Raw genomic sequence first — 15,613 nt, forward strand, 5'->3', positions numbered from 1 at the left:
GGAATCACTTTTGGGTGTACATACTTAGGTTTAGAGCGCTCATTCCCCCACAAGCCAGTCGCCTATTCCAGTCTCTTAGACATTCCTATCTTATCCATTTTTATCCTTTTTTTACTGCATTTGTTTTCTATTTAGTCCTATGCTCATATTTCTTACTTTGCTACTTTCATTTTCGTTTTCTTTTTTTCTTTCTTAACTTATTCTTCTTTCCTTATTTCTTTCATTCTATCTTTTTCTTTCTGTTCTACTCTCGTTCACTTTCATTGTGCTTGTCTTACTTTTCCCATTTCTTTGGTTGGCCTGAGCATATTTCTTCGAGTAGTCATAAGAGGGTAGTTCATTTTGTTCATGGCTCCGGACCTTCCGACGGGGGCTTCAGCACCCTTAGACCCTACGAACATGGTCTTATGTGCAGTCAATCTAATTGGGTGTCTACCTTTCGCGATTGTTGTATACTTTGTTCGCTTTCCTAAAAACGCTTCCTGAAGACATCGCTGACCCTTGAGCACTTGTGTCGGTAAAAACGATCCCATGTGTCGGTAAGGAGGTTGTGTGGGTAGTCCGTTGGCTCTGGGCAAAGTAGCTGCGTTTGCTTGTGTTCCTGGGTTAGCTTCAGTTGAAGTAGTATTGGTTCTTTTTATTAAAGTCTCTTATCTTTTGCGTCTTTCTTGTCGCTCAGTCCAGCTTCCTTTCGTGCCTGAAGTTTTTTCCCCGAGTCTTGGACGCAGGAGTCTCAGAACTCAGTTTTTTCCCTCAATTTCCAAAACGCGATCCTCTGGTGGACTTCGGAGGGAATTTTTCACAAAATTCTTTCCTACCTTCTTCATTCTTTTTCCAACTTTGAAGCGCCTTTCCTCTATTATCTCCAACGTTTTCCTTCGTCCCATGGATAATCCAACCAATCATCAGAAGTTTAACTTCATTTTACTCGCATGGCACATCAGAGCTTCTCAATTTTTCTCAGGGTATGTACTACTCATTTTGAATTTATCATCTAATAATTGCCGTGGTATTCTCATTGTCAGGTTTTCAGTATCTTTAATTTTATATCAGTTATTCGTACAATAAATTCGGCTACCGACTGCTCAATTGATATATGCAACAATATAACAGAGTACTATATGTATTCGCGATACAGCGGTATTTCTGGAAAAACCATTTAGCGAATTTTATTTTAATGGTGTGGCACATTTGGGTTTCTGACCATTAGCTGAAATCACTGGTAGCCACCCAAGTAGCATTTCCTTTATGTTAAGTATTTGACACGGGCATGTTCAGTATACAATACTTTTGCTTCGAGGAATTCACAGCACTTCTGTACTTGGCATAGTTTTTACACGTAAGTGTTTTTTAGGGGCATATTACAAATTTTTATTACTCAACGGGATATATTAAAAAAGTTCCAAACACTGAAATCTATATTGTTACAGATATAAAATGTAAATCCATTATGATGGCATATAAATTTAATTCGTAAGTCCACTTTTTTTTTAGAAACACAAAAAATAGAAATTTTAAAAGAAAGCGTCATCTTTTTTGCAAAATCTTTTCCGCCTTTTCTTATAGTTTTATCCTAGTTGGGCATGTGCCAGGTTTTGACAATCCATTAGTATTTTTTATGTAACCAACGTGAAATTTTTTCAGGAAAATCATTGTCTTCTCTTGGCATAGTTTTTTATTTTACGTATTTTTATTAAAATAACTCGTTGATATAGAAGTCCTCATTCTACTGTTACCATTTAAATAAATAATGTTCAACAAATTTCCGCAAGAGGCGCTTCACTATAGTATATATAGTTGAAGCGTAGTTGAAGCGGATCAGCTGATTGTTAAGCTTTCAAATAATTTTTAGTCTGTTTACTTATTGTAACGAAAATATGCAGTGGCAAGTGTTTCTTGATGCTATTAATTGTAGATTGCAAAGAAATGGTACTTTGAATGAGATTAAATCTATGAAGAAATGTGAATATGAATTGATGTCTTGCCTTTTGAATAAACAAGACGTGAGGTGTGTAGTTTTCTTAGTATTCATTAAAAATTATACTGTTTTCTAATATGTATTGGATACAAAATAAAATACTATACCTTTGCACTTTATTCTACTGTTTTTATTGTATAATTACAGAATATTTTTACAAACGTGGTTGGATGAACAATATAAATTGAAAGAATGTAAATCAGTAAACGAAGCAAAGAGACTGAAAAATCTGGGCAATAAAGAATTTTGTGATAAAAACTATGCATCTAGTATAACTCTTTATACAAAAAGTACTCAGTATGCACCATTCAATAGCGATGAATTGGCTATAGCAATTGCAAACAGATCGGCAGCTTTATTTTTTACAGGAAATTATAATGTAAGCATATAATAATATTTTTAAACATTTTCAAATATTTTATAAGGATCTACTACCAATATAACTACATCAATAACTGATTAATAGTAGAATTGAACGCTATGGTAGATACAATTTTTTAACACATCAATAATGAAAGCAATATTACGCCCATTTAATATTTGCTTATATTATATTATATGCTGAAATTCAATTGTTTTTGAATGCTTTACTTTAAATTAGTGTATGTTCCAAAGATATTATTTTACTATATCTAAAACTTTTTTTATCATTTGAAAATGTATAGATAGATAGACACACACTGAGTGCATGAAAAATATATACTTTGAAGGTGTTATGGTTTCAGATTGCGTAAACAATGTTAAAGGTAACTGAACAGTATGTGTTATTTGGCTATGCTCAAGCCTTTTTCTAGTTTTTCTTTTCATTATTCTGTGCCACTAAATATCACTCTTATTATTTAATGATTGCACATATTACTTTCTTCATATAGTCATTGTCAATTCTGGCCAGAACCGATGTACTTCACACATTTCAGAAAACCGCGTCGTCTATGATATGGAAAAAAATATTTAGGTAACACATATAGGATTGGAATCCTCGTGGGATTGTAACATACAATGCAAATTATTAATTTTGTATTATGTACCTTTATGTATCTAAGCCATATATTAATTAGAAAATCCTTACGACATCAGAATACTTTTCACTATCTGAAACGTTTTTAAATAAATGTTAATCAATTCTTTTTTCATGAACTCTTCTAGAAATATCAGACCTAAAGCTTCAGTCTTTTTTTAATATAATATATATTTTACATAAACTTTAGAGTATATTTTTATCGAGCACATGAATATCTTCAAACAGTGGAATGGAATCGTTCTAGAAGGTAGATGTGTATTTGATACCCACTTTCAAGTCCAAGTCATTACTTTGTGGGACAACAGAAAAGACGGAATTCCACTCTTATGACCCATAGTGGAACTGCGAGATCAGTATGCTTTTGAGGGATCAGCTCCTTCTGGCTTAGAACATAAAGTCCCTTAAATGTGACACTGATATTGCGGACCTTCTATAAGTACTCAAGGATTTGTTTAGAACTCTTACTATGAGAATTATCTTGAGTATATGCCACATAGAGTTAATGAATTCAAATTCTCTCTTATAAGTTCATTAGCCTTTTATACAAGATGATCTATGGCAAGAAGCAAAGATACTTGACTGTAACATTCTATTTGATAAAGGAATTCATTAACCTCATATAAAATCCGTAGGTATATTTGAAATTGGTGGTAATGTCAAATTACAAGATTATTTTAATTTTAAGATTCTTCCGGAGAGTAAAATACATTGGGTGAACTTTTCTGAGAAATACTCTGACAATGAATATTTCTCGTGAACTCGCTCTACGTGTTTTTGTTGAAGAATAGACGGTATTTATTATTTATGTTTAATAATAATTTGATGTAAAAAATCATTATTTAAAGTGGCCGTAGCTATAAGTAGTAAGAAAGTGAGGCTAGAATCTGATTGAGGGGTATGTTAACGTTAGATTCTTATAGTGGTTATACGTTTTTCCTCCCTTTTTTCAATAACCCGGAAACCCTTCAGCGGGATTCTCCCTTGTATGTACCACGCTAACCGGGACCATAGGTTCAAGCGCTCGCTATCTAGCCATACGGGATTCTGCAGTGTTCCAAACACTAAAATTTAGTAGTATCCATTTTCATATAAAAAGGCACCTGAGTTAGGTGCATCTATTAGGAAACAACATACACTTGAATTAAAAAAATTACGGAATTTCATCATCAGTTGATTTTGAAATACCATCAATATTGAAATACGCAAGATTAGGTTGCCAAAAAAATTACTGAAACACAAAAATTTAGCTTGAAAATAAAACGAAATACGGCATATGTCTATACGAATTTATTTTCTTATCTTTAATTATTGAATCTATACTTTAAATGGGTCCAACCGTATTATGAAACACCCTGTTATAAAATTATATTTTTATTTTATAAATGACACCATCATGAAAATACTATTTTACATATATTTGCAGTCTGCAAGAGTTATTAATGCTTATATTTTATATTACATGTTAGAAATGTTTGAAAGATATCGAATCATCTTTGAGGTTTGGTTATCCTGAGAAACTCCAGTACAAGATCTATTTACGAGCAGCGCAGTGTCACATAAAATTGAATAAAACATCCTTGGCAAACGAAGCTTTATTAAGAGTTCAAGATTTAATGAGAAAGTATGAAATCTTAAATACAAAAAAAGGTATGAAATTTATAGTTTCTCAGGTAATAACATGTTAATTGTTGTCAAATGTATCTTTATCTTTATCTTGCTACAAGCTGAAGGGGGCTAAGCGTCCCGAATGCCTAGCAAATACAAAGTAACAGTTGCATATTGACAATTTTAAAATTTCATACTCAGAGATTGAATAGTTATAAATTATCTGATATACGTAACTATTATTATATATAGAAGTAGGACATTTTAACATTGCTGATATGCAAATGTTACTTTGTGTTTGCTGGGTGTATTTTATTTTTCTTATTTATATAGTACTCAGTAAATACACCTTGTTACAGTTATATTTAAACATCATGAATCATATGTTATTATATAAAAGTTATGTACAAGATAAATAAATGTGTAAACGCATTTACTGATTATAATCAGAGTAGGATAAGAAATGAATATTTTTAAATTGCAGAAAATATCGAGGAAGAAGTTACTCGCTTATTATTAATTGTCTCAAAAATGCACGACGATAAGCCAGATGATAGCAACACAAATAAATTATTAAACAAGCCTAAAACGGCCTATGGAGATAATACAAATTTTGCATTTGCTTCAGCAGCAATAAGTCGTACGAGTGCTCCTGAAAAAGGGAGATATGTTGTAGCTAATAGAGACATAAAAAAGGGTCAAATTCTATTTGTAGAAAAACCTTACGCTTTCGTTCTATTAGATGATATAGAACCGGCTACGTTTTGCGGGTATTGCTGTAACTCCCATGAAGATGTAACAGTTCCGTAAGTCATTAAAATATATATTACACAATTTATTTATACTGCGAATATTCTATGCTTCATACTTCAAACGTTATTTTTTTATTAGAAAGTGCATTATTTATTTGCATACGCACTGCGCACCACATAAAACAAAATGTCCATCAAATAAAGTAAGTTTTTTTTTTATTATTAGGTGTAAAACCTGCACAAACACCATATACTGTAGTATAGAATGTTCAACTGCAGCATGGGATCAATATCATCAATGGGAATGCATTGCCAGTCAAATGAACTTGCGGCAACAAATTGGCATAGCACACTTAGGCTTAAAAGTTCTTCTTACAAATATATCCACTGATGAAATAGACAGATTTAATGAAATGCAAAACTTAGTAACGAACATCGAAAAACTAGCGTGGGAGGATCTTCTTGTATATAGTATTGTAAGTTGATTAACCCTGCATTAACTTTGAGCACTTAATGATTAATTGTATCATAATTTTTCAGACCGCAATGATGTTTACTTTGTATCTTTCGACTTACACAACGTTTTTCGAATTGGATTTAAAAAAGTGTATAGCCGACAAATTTGCGGATTCCAATCATCTCAATAATTTTGATATAAACACAGATAATGGTAAACAACTATACATAAGTTCACTGCTGCTGAAACATATTCTACAGTTGGTTTGTAATGGTCATGCTATTACAAAATTACAATTATCGAGATCGAATAATGATGTTCTCGTCACTGAGCAGCAAAAGAGGAAAGCCACTGCTATTTATCCTTCTGCTAGCATGATGAATCATTCCTGTGATCCGAATATAATAAACAGGTTTATTATATAATACTTTATAATTATTATATTATAATTAAACAGCCATAGTCCGTGTACAAGTAAAGCAGCTTTCGAAGGGGCCATTTTCCTATTACTTTTTAGATAAATGAGTCACTTAGATCGAATCATTTACTTGTGAAAGGAATGTAGTATTTGTTCTACATACGCAGACACAATCTACACACAGAAATAATAATATCAAAACAATTAATGTCAGTCGAGTCATGTCTGGATGGTATATCAATATTCTGATTCAAAATGCAATTAATTTAACTCGGAAAGTATTTATCCCCGGATACTGCATATCAAATCAGTAGCTTCTTTTTATGGGGCAATGAACAATTATTTTCAACAATATTGTATTAAAATGTGTACATAAAAAATTGGTCAATCTGTTATGTGTGTATATTTGATCTTTTCTTTCAGTTTTTGGGGATCATATCTCATCGTAAAATCAACCAAAGATATTACAGAAGGAAGTGAAATAGTTAATTGCTATGGTTTGTACATATCACTTTACTTTAACTATTATTCTGTTGAATCTCACTATTAAAAAAATAATAATAATGATAAAATTTCTTATTAAACCTCATAATTATTAAATAAAAACCTCATAATGCTAATTGTCAAAAAAAGTAATGATTTTTTTTGCTCTTATTATATATATTGTAATTCTTTTTAATCAGGTCCTCACTTCAGAAGAATGCCTAGGAAAGAACGGCAAGAAATTTTACAAAGTCAATATCGTTTTACTTGCAAATGTGAACCATGCACTAATCCGAATCTTCAATATTTTGTGGTAACTTTTGAAAATCATTAATAAATCATGCAAATGGTGAATATGTTATAAATATACAATATAATTCAGCAACAATTATCCTTTTATTCTAATTTTCAGGAAAGATTCCAATCATTAAAATGCTCTAAATGCAGTGGCCCTTTATGCAAGACTAATGGGTCATCAATGCACTGCTTGGGTTGCGGCGTATTATCCAATATTCTTTACCGTGACAAATTAGAGAAAGCTCAAAAACTGTTTGATTCTGCTGAAATTTGTATAGAATTGGACGACAATATTGCTGAAGCCTTAAATAAATTGAAGGAGTGTTTGACAATACGCAAGAACATACTCTATAAATATCATGATGATATCACATTGACTTTTGATGTAATAGGAAAGGTGTACGCTATGGCAAGTAAGTGTTTTAGTCCACAATACATTTTCAATATAAGAAAAATGATAAAATTCGTAATATATTCAGAAATCATTCGTCAGCTAATAACAAAACAATTCTACCATAGGATAATATCCTGAGAGACCGTGTTTTTAAATAAACGGTGTAAATCAAATTACTGTAAATTTTTCTATGAGAATATAATTTGGGAAATTGTATTAACCTGTATTCTTGCAAAAGAGTGCATAGCAGAATGTATAATGTTTTCTGATGTCATTCTTCGTGATTAATGAACAAACTTCCTAATATAGATTTAAAAGGTTAAGTATTAATACATATTAACTTTACAGAACAATGGCTTAATTCAACATTTTTCTTGGAACATAGTTTAACTAACATTGAAGAACAATTTGGACCAGATAGTGTAGAACTTGCTAATGAATTAAACAAAATCACTGATATTTATATTCAGTACTTGCAAGAAGAGACTAACACGCGTACAGAGCAGTATAAGTAAGTTTCTTTGTTATATATACATAATATATATATTAGTAAAAATAATTGTTATTACAATTTGAATTTATGATTAATTAAGTTAGCATTGATATTCGTTTTTCTATAAGATTCTGACCACAAACTCATATCTGATGTAACAAATAAAAATATGATATTGATTTTATATTTACATATAAAGAAAGAAAATATTAAATCGATAGGAATAGTAATATAATAAGTACTAATATTCTTCTAATTGAAAAATAATGGTTGGCTCGCCCTAATAGATTTTAAAAATACTGTTGGATTTTCCAGTAATTTGTTTAAAATATATTTTTAAAACTAATACTATCATATTTATTATATATACTCTCGTAATAAATCAGAAACATTTATGGTGTCTAATAGTTTCAATTGTTCAACGAGTTATATTTTTCAAGACGGAATAATTATCATGTTCATTATTCCGGTTTCTTGTGTTCTAAATGAATCTGGAGCACTATGTGATGAAAGATGGTTATAAAAGAAAGCTGGAATTATATGTGAAATTACTGTGCGTTTACTATACCAATAAATTCTCTTTTGACAGAAAGATACTCAAGAAAACTCAAATGCAGTTGAATCATGCAGAACGTATTATGGATTTGAATTATGGTCCATGGAATGATAGCTGTCAGGAAATAAAAATGAAAAAACAACAAGTGTCTGCTATATTAAAGAATGTGTGTACTATTTAATATGGACGAATATATTGATTTGAGAACATTGTGTCAATAAAAAACATTGTATAATTGCCTCATGATTTCACATTTCTTGTACTTATCGACATTAACAAATGTTAACAAAACAGAAAAATCAATTGGCCATCTTGAATTTCCAAACATGAACATCGTATAGAGCACTGACATACTTTACAAAATTTAATGTCGACATAAGCAGCTTTTTCTTGGGTCACAGCCTCATCTCGTCACAGCGGCCGATCTTATGCACTCACCATCACAAAATAAACGAGTTTCGCAGGCGTGGAATTTCCAGGCCGGAAGTACTGAACATCTTCAAATATCACTGTTTCATTCGTTGTATATTCGGAATTTCGTGTTTATTGCTTCAACCCGAACAGTTCAGTAATTTATGCTAAATTTTTGGGAATAGACATTTGCGACTACGAGCAGATACACATATTTGAATTGAACGGTCTGAGGTGTCGATTATGTATCACCGAACAAAGTGAACTCTTGTAAAGTATGTACATGGCTATCAATCGGTTTCTTAAACCCGCCAAATAGTTCTCTATAAGAAATCACTTAGAGTTTTAATAATCATTAAATGACCATTAAATCATAATTAAATACGGAAAGCAGTAATCATGTAAAAGAGTAGCGAAAACGTTACAGGAACTTTTGAAAGTACAATTAAAATTATGGGCCAGTACTAGATCATATAATATGCAGATATGTAGTGACTTGTGTACTTGGCATTAATAATGTGATTCCAATACTTTTTGTTAGAGGAATTCACAGCACTCCTGTATTTAACGTAATTTTTGACACGTAAGTTTTTTCTTGGGTATCCCCTCTCACGCGAACATTCTTCGCACCTGTGGCGCAATTCAACATATTGTTGTAGTAAATTAAAGTCAAACGAGACTATCTAAAACCAATAATTTTATACGTGGCAATACGACGTTTCTTATTTATATAGAAGCTTATACACCCCACGTGGCACGGAACATATTAATTTATTTGTTTAAGATATCTATAAATAATATATATAAATCGAGTGGGCTAAATTCACATATTCAGTACGACGCGCTAAAGCAGGGCAATCAGTACATTGACCAGTGGCTGAGCGTTGTCTACAATATCCAAAAAAAGTACGAAATGCTTCATCAACGGAAAGACTATTTAATATTTAATATACTGTGTTATTCATCTTCAATCAATTACTCCTTTGCTATGTACTGTATTAAATTTATCACCTACTAGGCAATCATGAACTTGTCCGTGATCATCTGCATAATGACGACCCTCTTGGGTCCAACCTTGGGAAAAGTAATAATGTGCTATTTCGGAAGCTGGGCTACGCATCGTCCCGGAAAAGGCAACTTCCAAGTGTCCGACATCGAACCCAGTTTATGCACGCATTATATTTATGCATTTGTCGGTGTCACGGCAGAGGGATCTATCCACTTGAAGAATAAGCGGGACCATTTACCTACACATGGTGAAAAGAGTATGTATAATTAATATAATGATAAATAGAATTTACAAGTATAATGAAATCTCAATATTAATTTGTAACGTGCAAATTACCTGATTAATTAATTCTTCTAAGTCATGTAGATGATATCGAAAAATTTGCCGCTCTAAAGAAGAGGAACGGAGCAGTTAGAGGACTTGTTAGCATCGGTGGATGGGCAGGCACCGACGGCTTCTATCTTGTCGTGAACAATGCTACTTTACGTGCGAAATTGGTTAAAAATGCTGTTGCTTTTCTGGAAAAGTATCATTTGGATGGATTTGATGTGAATTGGGATTATCAAGGTCAAACTGGAGGTATTATTTATTATTTTATGAATCACAGAGTTTAATGCTTCTAAAATCGTTTAACGGCATGTACAGCTTTATAATTTCGAAAATATTACTTGGGCACTTGTAGTATACGCATTTTTGCACTCGAAATACCTCGAGTGCTTGTAAATGTATTTCATTCTTCATTCATTTGACTCGCGCTGTATCGTAGGAGTGGACCTTGACAAGAACTTCGTTGAGCTTGTGAAAGAATTGAAGGAGGCATTTGTAAAGAAAGAATTTCTTCTAACTGCTGCATTTGGAACTCTCAAACATCATGGAACTCGTGTATACGACATTCCAGCACTGATCGGGTAAAGGATTCGCTGGTTTTATTTTTCAATAATCAATTCATTTGTCTAGACATATTTTTTTTTACAGAAACTTGGATTACCTTATTGTCATGAGTTATAACTTGACTACTGCATCTTCCTCTAACGTTGTAGAACATCACGCACCGATGTTTCCTGCCAGTAATCAAAAGCCTAATGCTACCTTAATGCAGAACAATGTAGTAAGTGCAGCAGTAATGTACTGCCGCCATTTAATTGTCAAAGAATCTAAAAATATCTGAACCTTTCATAGAAAGCGTGCGTCGATTTCTGGCTGAAGAGTGGTGCTCCTGCTTCGAAATTGGTACTTGGATTGCCTCTTTATGGAAAAACATTCACATTGGCCGATGCTTCAAAGACTACACCCGGAAGTCCGTCAGCTGGTCCAGGACGTGCCGGCCCCTACACGCGCGAAGCTGGTAGCCTCGGTCGGTAAAATTAATTAGTAGCAATATTATACCATTTTAGTACACTGTATTTATTTGTGTGCTTATGAGAACATACTTTTGATTACAGGTTACAATGAGATATACGAAAAACAATTAAGTGGAAAGTGGACTACTGTCTGGGATGATAAACGGAAAGTGCCTTATGCTTACAGTGGAGATCAGTGGATAGGATTCGATAATAGAAGAAGTTTAGCGGTAAAAATAAATTACGCTAAGAAGCATGGACTCGCTGGCATAATGATCTGGAACATAGATACTGATGACTTCAGGGGAACTTGTGGCCACGGCCGTTATCCACTTCTTAACGCTTCTAGGGCAGCACTCAATTCTGTAAGTAGCTAAGATTACATTTAGTCGGTGGAAGATCCAATTTAGGTATTCGAATGCTCTACAAAGCGAAGGAATCATTTGTTTTTTGGTACAGCCACAGAGGAAGGAAGAAAATTAAACGGACGCCATCCTATACGTAGATATCTACGCATGGTGCCAACATAAGAAATTGCTTCTTAACATAGGCTAATAATTATGAATGTTACAAATGTCGCTCTACTGTAATTGCTGTGTTTCTTTTCAGACTGCGGTTATACAAGAAGAGATACAAGAAGATGTACAAGATTCAAATACTCCATAGAACTATGTAATCTTTATGGGAGATGGATTGTGGGAAATAAATTATGCATTATAATGTTTTCTGATTTTTTTTACCAACATCCAACGATATTATGGACTACTATTGACCATTTGTACTTTTGTCAGATACTATTCTATCAGACCAGATACCCGGTCCATATCCACCCCAGACTAGACATCTTATGAGATATGGTATCACGCGAGCCTGGATGTCCCTAACATCTACAGTTGGACGAGGCTATTGAAATTCTATATACAGGGTGTTCATTATGAAACGCACTGTAGTAACAGCGTTACATTCCTTTTCAAATTCTAATGAATACGTGTATTTTCATTTTTTATTTCATATATAAAAATTTCGAGATAATCAAGGTTGAAATTGCAGTAATGCGACCAATCAGAACGCGTTTAAACGAAACGTAGAAGACGTCCAGAGCCAGCCCGCAAGCCCTGCTTACAGTAGGCCAATAACACTAAGAGTATCGTCTCTTGTATCTTACTCAATTACATGCAGATAAACAGGGACACAACGACGATACTCTTAGTGTTATCGGCCTAGTGTAAGCAGGCCTCGTGGGCTGACTCGCGACGTCATCTACGCTCCGTTTAAACGCGTTCTGATTGGTCGCATTACTGCAACTTCGACCTTGATTATCTCGAAATTTTGATATATGAAATAAAAAATGAAAATACACGTATTCTTTGGAATTTGACAAGGAATGCAATGATGTTACTACAGTGCGTTTCATAACGAACACCCTGTATACATATGTACTCTACATATGAGAATCGCGAGACACATAATACACAAACATGTCTGACCTACTTATGTTCAATCAAAAATACTAGTACCCGTCTGTTCATGGATCATTGTCCAATTTCTCGAAAATATTTACGATAGGTTTTACTGACCCGAACATTTGGAGGTGAATTTCAAAATTGAAAAAAATTTTGGATCGGATCAATCTTTCAGTTTTGATTTAATTATTGCAAAATTACTGCTAAGGTTGGGAGAGAATCTCTATCACAAACCTGTTGCTTATCAATTCTTTTCGTTTACATTTAAATCGTATGGGAATCATGGGTTCCGAGTCCCTTTAAATTAAATTGAATAGAAATAGAATAATTAAATAGAAAATTACCTGTATCGATAAGAGGTACGTCTGATACTTAATAATCAAAGATAAAGCCAAAAGAAATGAAAAGAATGTATACAAATATAAGACTTGAAAAAAAAAAGATTCAAATAAGACAAACAGTCATAAAGGCACTGATTTAATTCTGTTATCATTTTGCCAATAAAACGTGAACGGAAAGTTGAAAAAATTGAATGTAACTGTGTATCAATGAGATCATCGCTAATCACAAATTCACGTAAGGCACTACGTCAAAGCCAAAGAAACTTCCGTCTGGAAGACATCATTTAACGATGAATGCTATTCAAATATTATAAGATACTTAATTACTAGAAATAATAATGATGACATTATCTCTTTTTAAACAGTCTAAATTTAACCAACTTTGACACGCGTGTCAAATATTTGCACGTAAAAACTTGATGTTAATATAAGCGATGTTGCACGGAGTATTCGTGAAAGAAACACAATGGAAAGTGAGAGGGAACAGAGCGAAACATGAAGACAGAAGGGAAGATAGAAATGAAGAAGTTAAAAAGTAGAAAAGTAAGGAATAATGATATAAAAGTAGAGAAGAAATAAGAAAAGAGATAAATCAGAAAGTAAAGAATGAAATATAAAGAAATATAGAAGTAAAGAAGAAATAAATATAGAAATAGAAGAAGATTGTAAATGGATATGAGGGGTGCTTCCAAGAGACCAGTATAGGAGACCGGCTCGAGAAAGAATCAGCGCCGAAGTCTGGGGACTGCCTCGAGCGCTTCCCCCACCATCCGCCTGCTCCGACTCGCCGAGTCCTGCGCGACGAATTTGCGCGCACACAATTTTGGACAACTTCCAGTAATTCTAAATATGCTTGGCCGGAATTTCCGATTTCTGAGTGTTAATATTTTGCTTTATTTATTTAATTAATTATTTTAATGTTCCAAACACCTAATTTATTAATATTTGAATTTGAACGTAATTTATTTTCAATATTCTAGAATTTCCATTCAATTTTTATCTACTCCGTGTATTCTGCGAGATTTTGATGTAGCCTCAATTTTATATTTTGAATCAATTTTGAAAGTAAATCAAGATCTAATAATAATTAGTAAAAATTGAAGTGCTACACGGGTGCCAAGTTGGCACTGCACTTTCTTAAATATGTCTTGAAGATTTTTCTACAATAGGCTTTTTCAATAGTTCTTGAGAAGTTCTATAGTTCCCGGTCTCGTTCTAAGGGGTGCTTTGGGAACCAGCGGTGAGTAGCGGAGAACCTCCGCCCGCCAAACTACGCGTTCGTGTTCACGACGACGGAGGCGATGATCATAAAATCCTACTTCCAGACTCGCCACTACGATTTAGCGCCATGGTTTTGGTATCGCCTAAAACCGTAGCGTTGTGCATCTCCCTATTCATCTCTGTGCGACCATTTAAATTGAGAGTTCTGTTGCACTGGTGTTGTTGCATGTAGTGGCATCATGTTAACTTGTAACGTGACGTCGTTGGACCTGCGCGATTCGGACCAAAATACGTTCGCTAGTGGCTATACCTCGTCTATTTGTATCATGTCTTTGCTAAGGTCTTCAATTCCCCGTTTCTTCATTTCAGAAATATGTTAATATCTGTTAGATTATGCTCGGCGCTTATACTCAAAATATTAGGTTAATCAAAAAGTTCGTGCGATTTATGGCGAAATAAAAACATGTTAAAAATCGCACGCACTTTTTGGTCAACTTAATACATGATTATATTATTACTATGATACTCTACTGGTTTTTAGACATTTAATAAAGCCACGCAGATCAAGAAATTTATTTAGTTTCTACGCCTTCACAAAGTGTAAATGATGTTTTTATCACAATTATGCTTCACGTCTTGTAGATTTATTCTGGATTCGCAGAATACTGACGATCATTTTTTTACAGCATTGAATTGTATCTTTAGTTTGTTGTCTAGATAAAGCAATGATCAATTATCGAATACGATGAGTTTTTCATTTTATTAAATGGACTTATAAATGCTCCCCTGGTTACTGACCATTCTAAAAAAAAGAAAAAAATTGTTACTAATAGCTTCTTAAAATTTGTAGCTGCCTTCTCAAAAAAAAAGGAATATGTCAGCTTTTCAAATTGTTCATTGCTGCTCCAATTGCATCATCACAGAAATTTCTACAGGACCACTGATAGAATACTGATAAAAAGTAAGTCCTAACTCCGTAGGAGTTAATGGGTCGACTATCTTCTTGCGACAGACTTGAATTCCAAAGAGTTCAAACGTGAATTAATTTAATGTAGGGAGTGAAGTTATTGTAAGAGCATTAGTTGTAAGGAAGGATATCATAGTGCTCTGTACATACGTTTACTTTTACATAGATTGTTCCTTTTTCATTTGCATATTTCCCATTACCTTTTTTAAAGATGAAATTGAGGATGTAATGAAAGCTACCTTCAGTTAGTGATCAGCACCGAAATTTTCGTCACCATAAGATAATGCCCAACGCATACATAGATTTGTCTAAACCCAGAAGAGTGTTTCCTATAAAATGGAATCAGTGAAATTGTTCTCTCTCGCTCATTGAGTGCATTTAAACTATTTAGTAAAGGCCTCCGCCTG

The 15,613-nt window shown here is 33.3% G+C and overlaps 2 protein-coding genes across 6 annotated transcripts; both read left to right on the forward strand.

Annotated features, from left to right (window-relative positions):
• The first annotated feature begins 1,818 nt into the window (after positions 1-1,818).
• LOC107267592 (SET and MYND domain-containing protein 4) lies at positions 1,819-8,693 on the forward strand. Of its 5 annotated transcripts, none has more exons than XM_025084909.1 (11): positions 1,819-2,008; positions 2,126-2,357; positions 4,466-4,646; positions 5,089-5,410; positions 5,496-5,832; positions 5,897-6,225; positions 6,655-6,728; positions 6,915-7,027; positions 7,127-7,424; positions 7,754-7,916; positions 8,488-8,693. In XM_025084909.1, exons 1-11 carry the CDS (start codon positions 1,878-1,880, stop codon positions 8,633-8,635), a joined length of 2,328 nt encoding a protein of 775 aa, XP_024940677.1. In that variant the 5' UTR covers positions 1,819-1,877; the 3' UTR covers positions 8,636-8,693. The 5 variants fall into 5 exon arrangements, with proteins under 5 accessions (XP_024940677.1, XP_015595002.1, XP_024940678.1 ...); XM_015739516.1 differs by having other exon boundaries at positions 5,583-5,832; XM_025084912.1 differs by lacking the exons at positions 1,819-2,008; positions 2,126-2,357 and adding exons at positions 3,070-3,627; positions 3,685-3,790.
• A 785-nt stretch (positions 8,694-9,478) lies between these two features.
• LOC107267574 (chitotriosidase-1) lies at positions 9,479-11,938 on the forward strand. Its single transcript, XM_015739475.2, has 8 exons — positions 9,479-9,771; positions 9,884-10,130; positions 10,241-10,453; positions 10,641-10,782; positions 10,850-10,982; positions 11,054-11,228; positions 11,317-11,579; positions 11,824-11,938. The coding sequence occupies exons 2-8, from the start codon at positions 9,890-9,892 to the stop codon at positions 11,878-11,880; spliced, it is 1,224 nt and encodes a 407-aa protein (XP_015594961.1). The 5' UTR covers positions 9,479-9,771; positions 9,884-9,889; the 3' UTR covers positions 11,881-11,938.
• The last annotated feature ends 3,675 nt before the right edge of the window (positions 11,939-15,613 follow it).

The sequence above is a fragment of the Cephus cinctus genome, unplaced genomic scaffold (assembly GCF_000341935.2).
Source record: "Cephus cinctus unplaced genomic scaffold, Ccin1 Ccin1_scaffold0413, whole genome shotgun sequence".
Taxonomy (NCBI): domain Eukaryota; kingdom Metazoa; phylum Arthropoda; class Insecta; order Hymenoptera; family Cephidae; genus Cephus; species Cephus cinctus.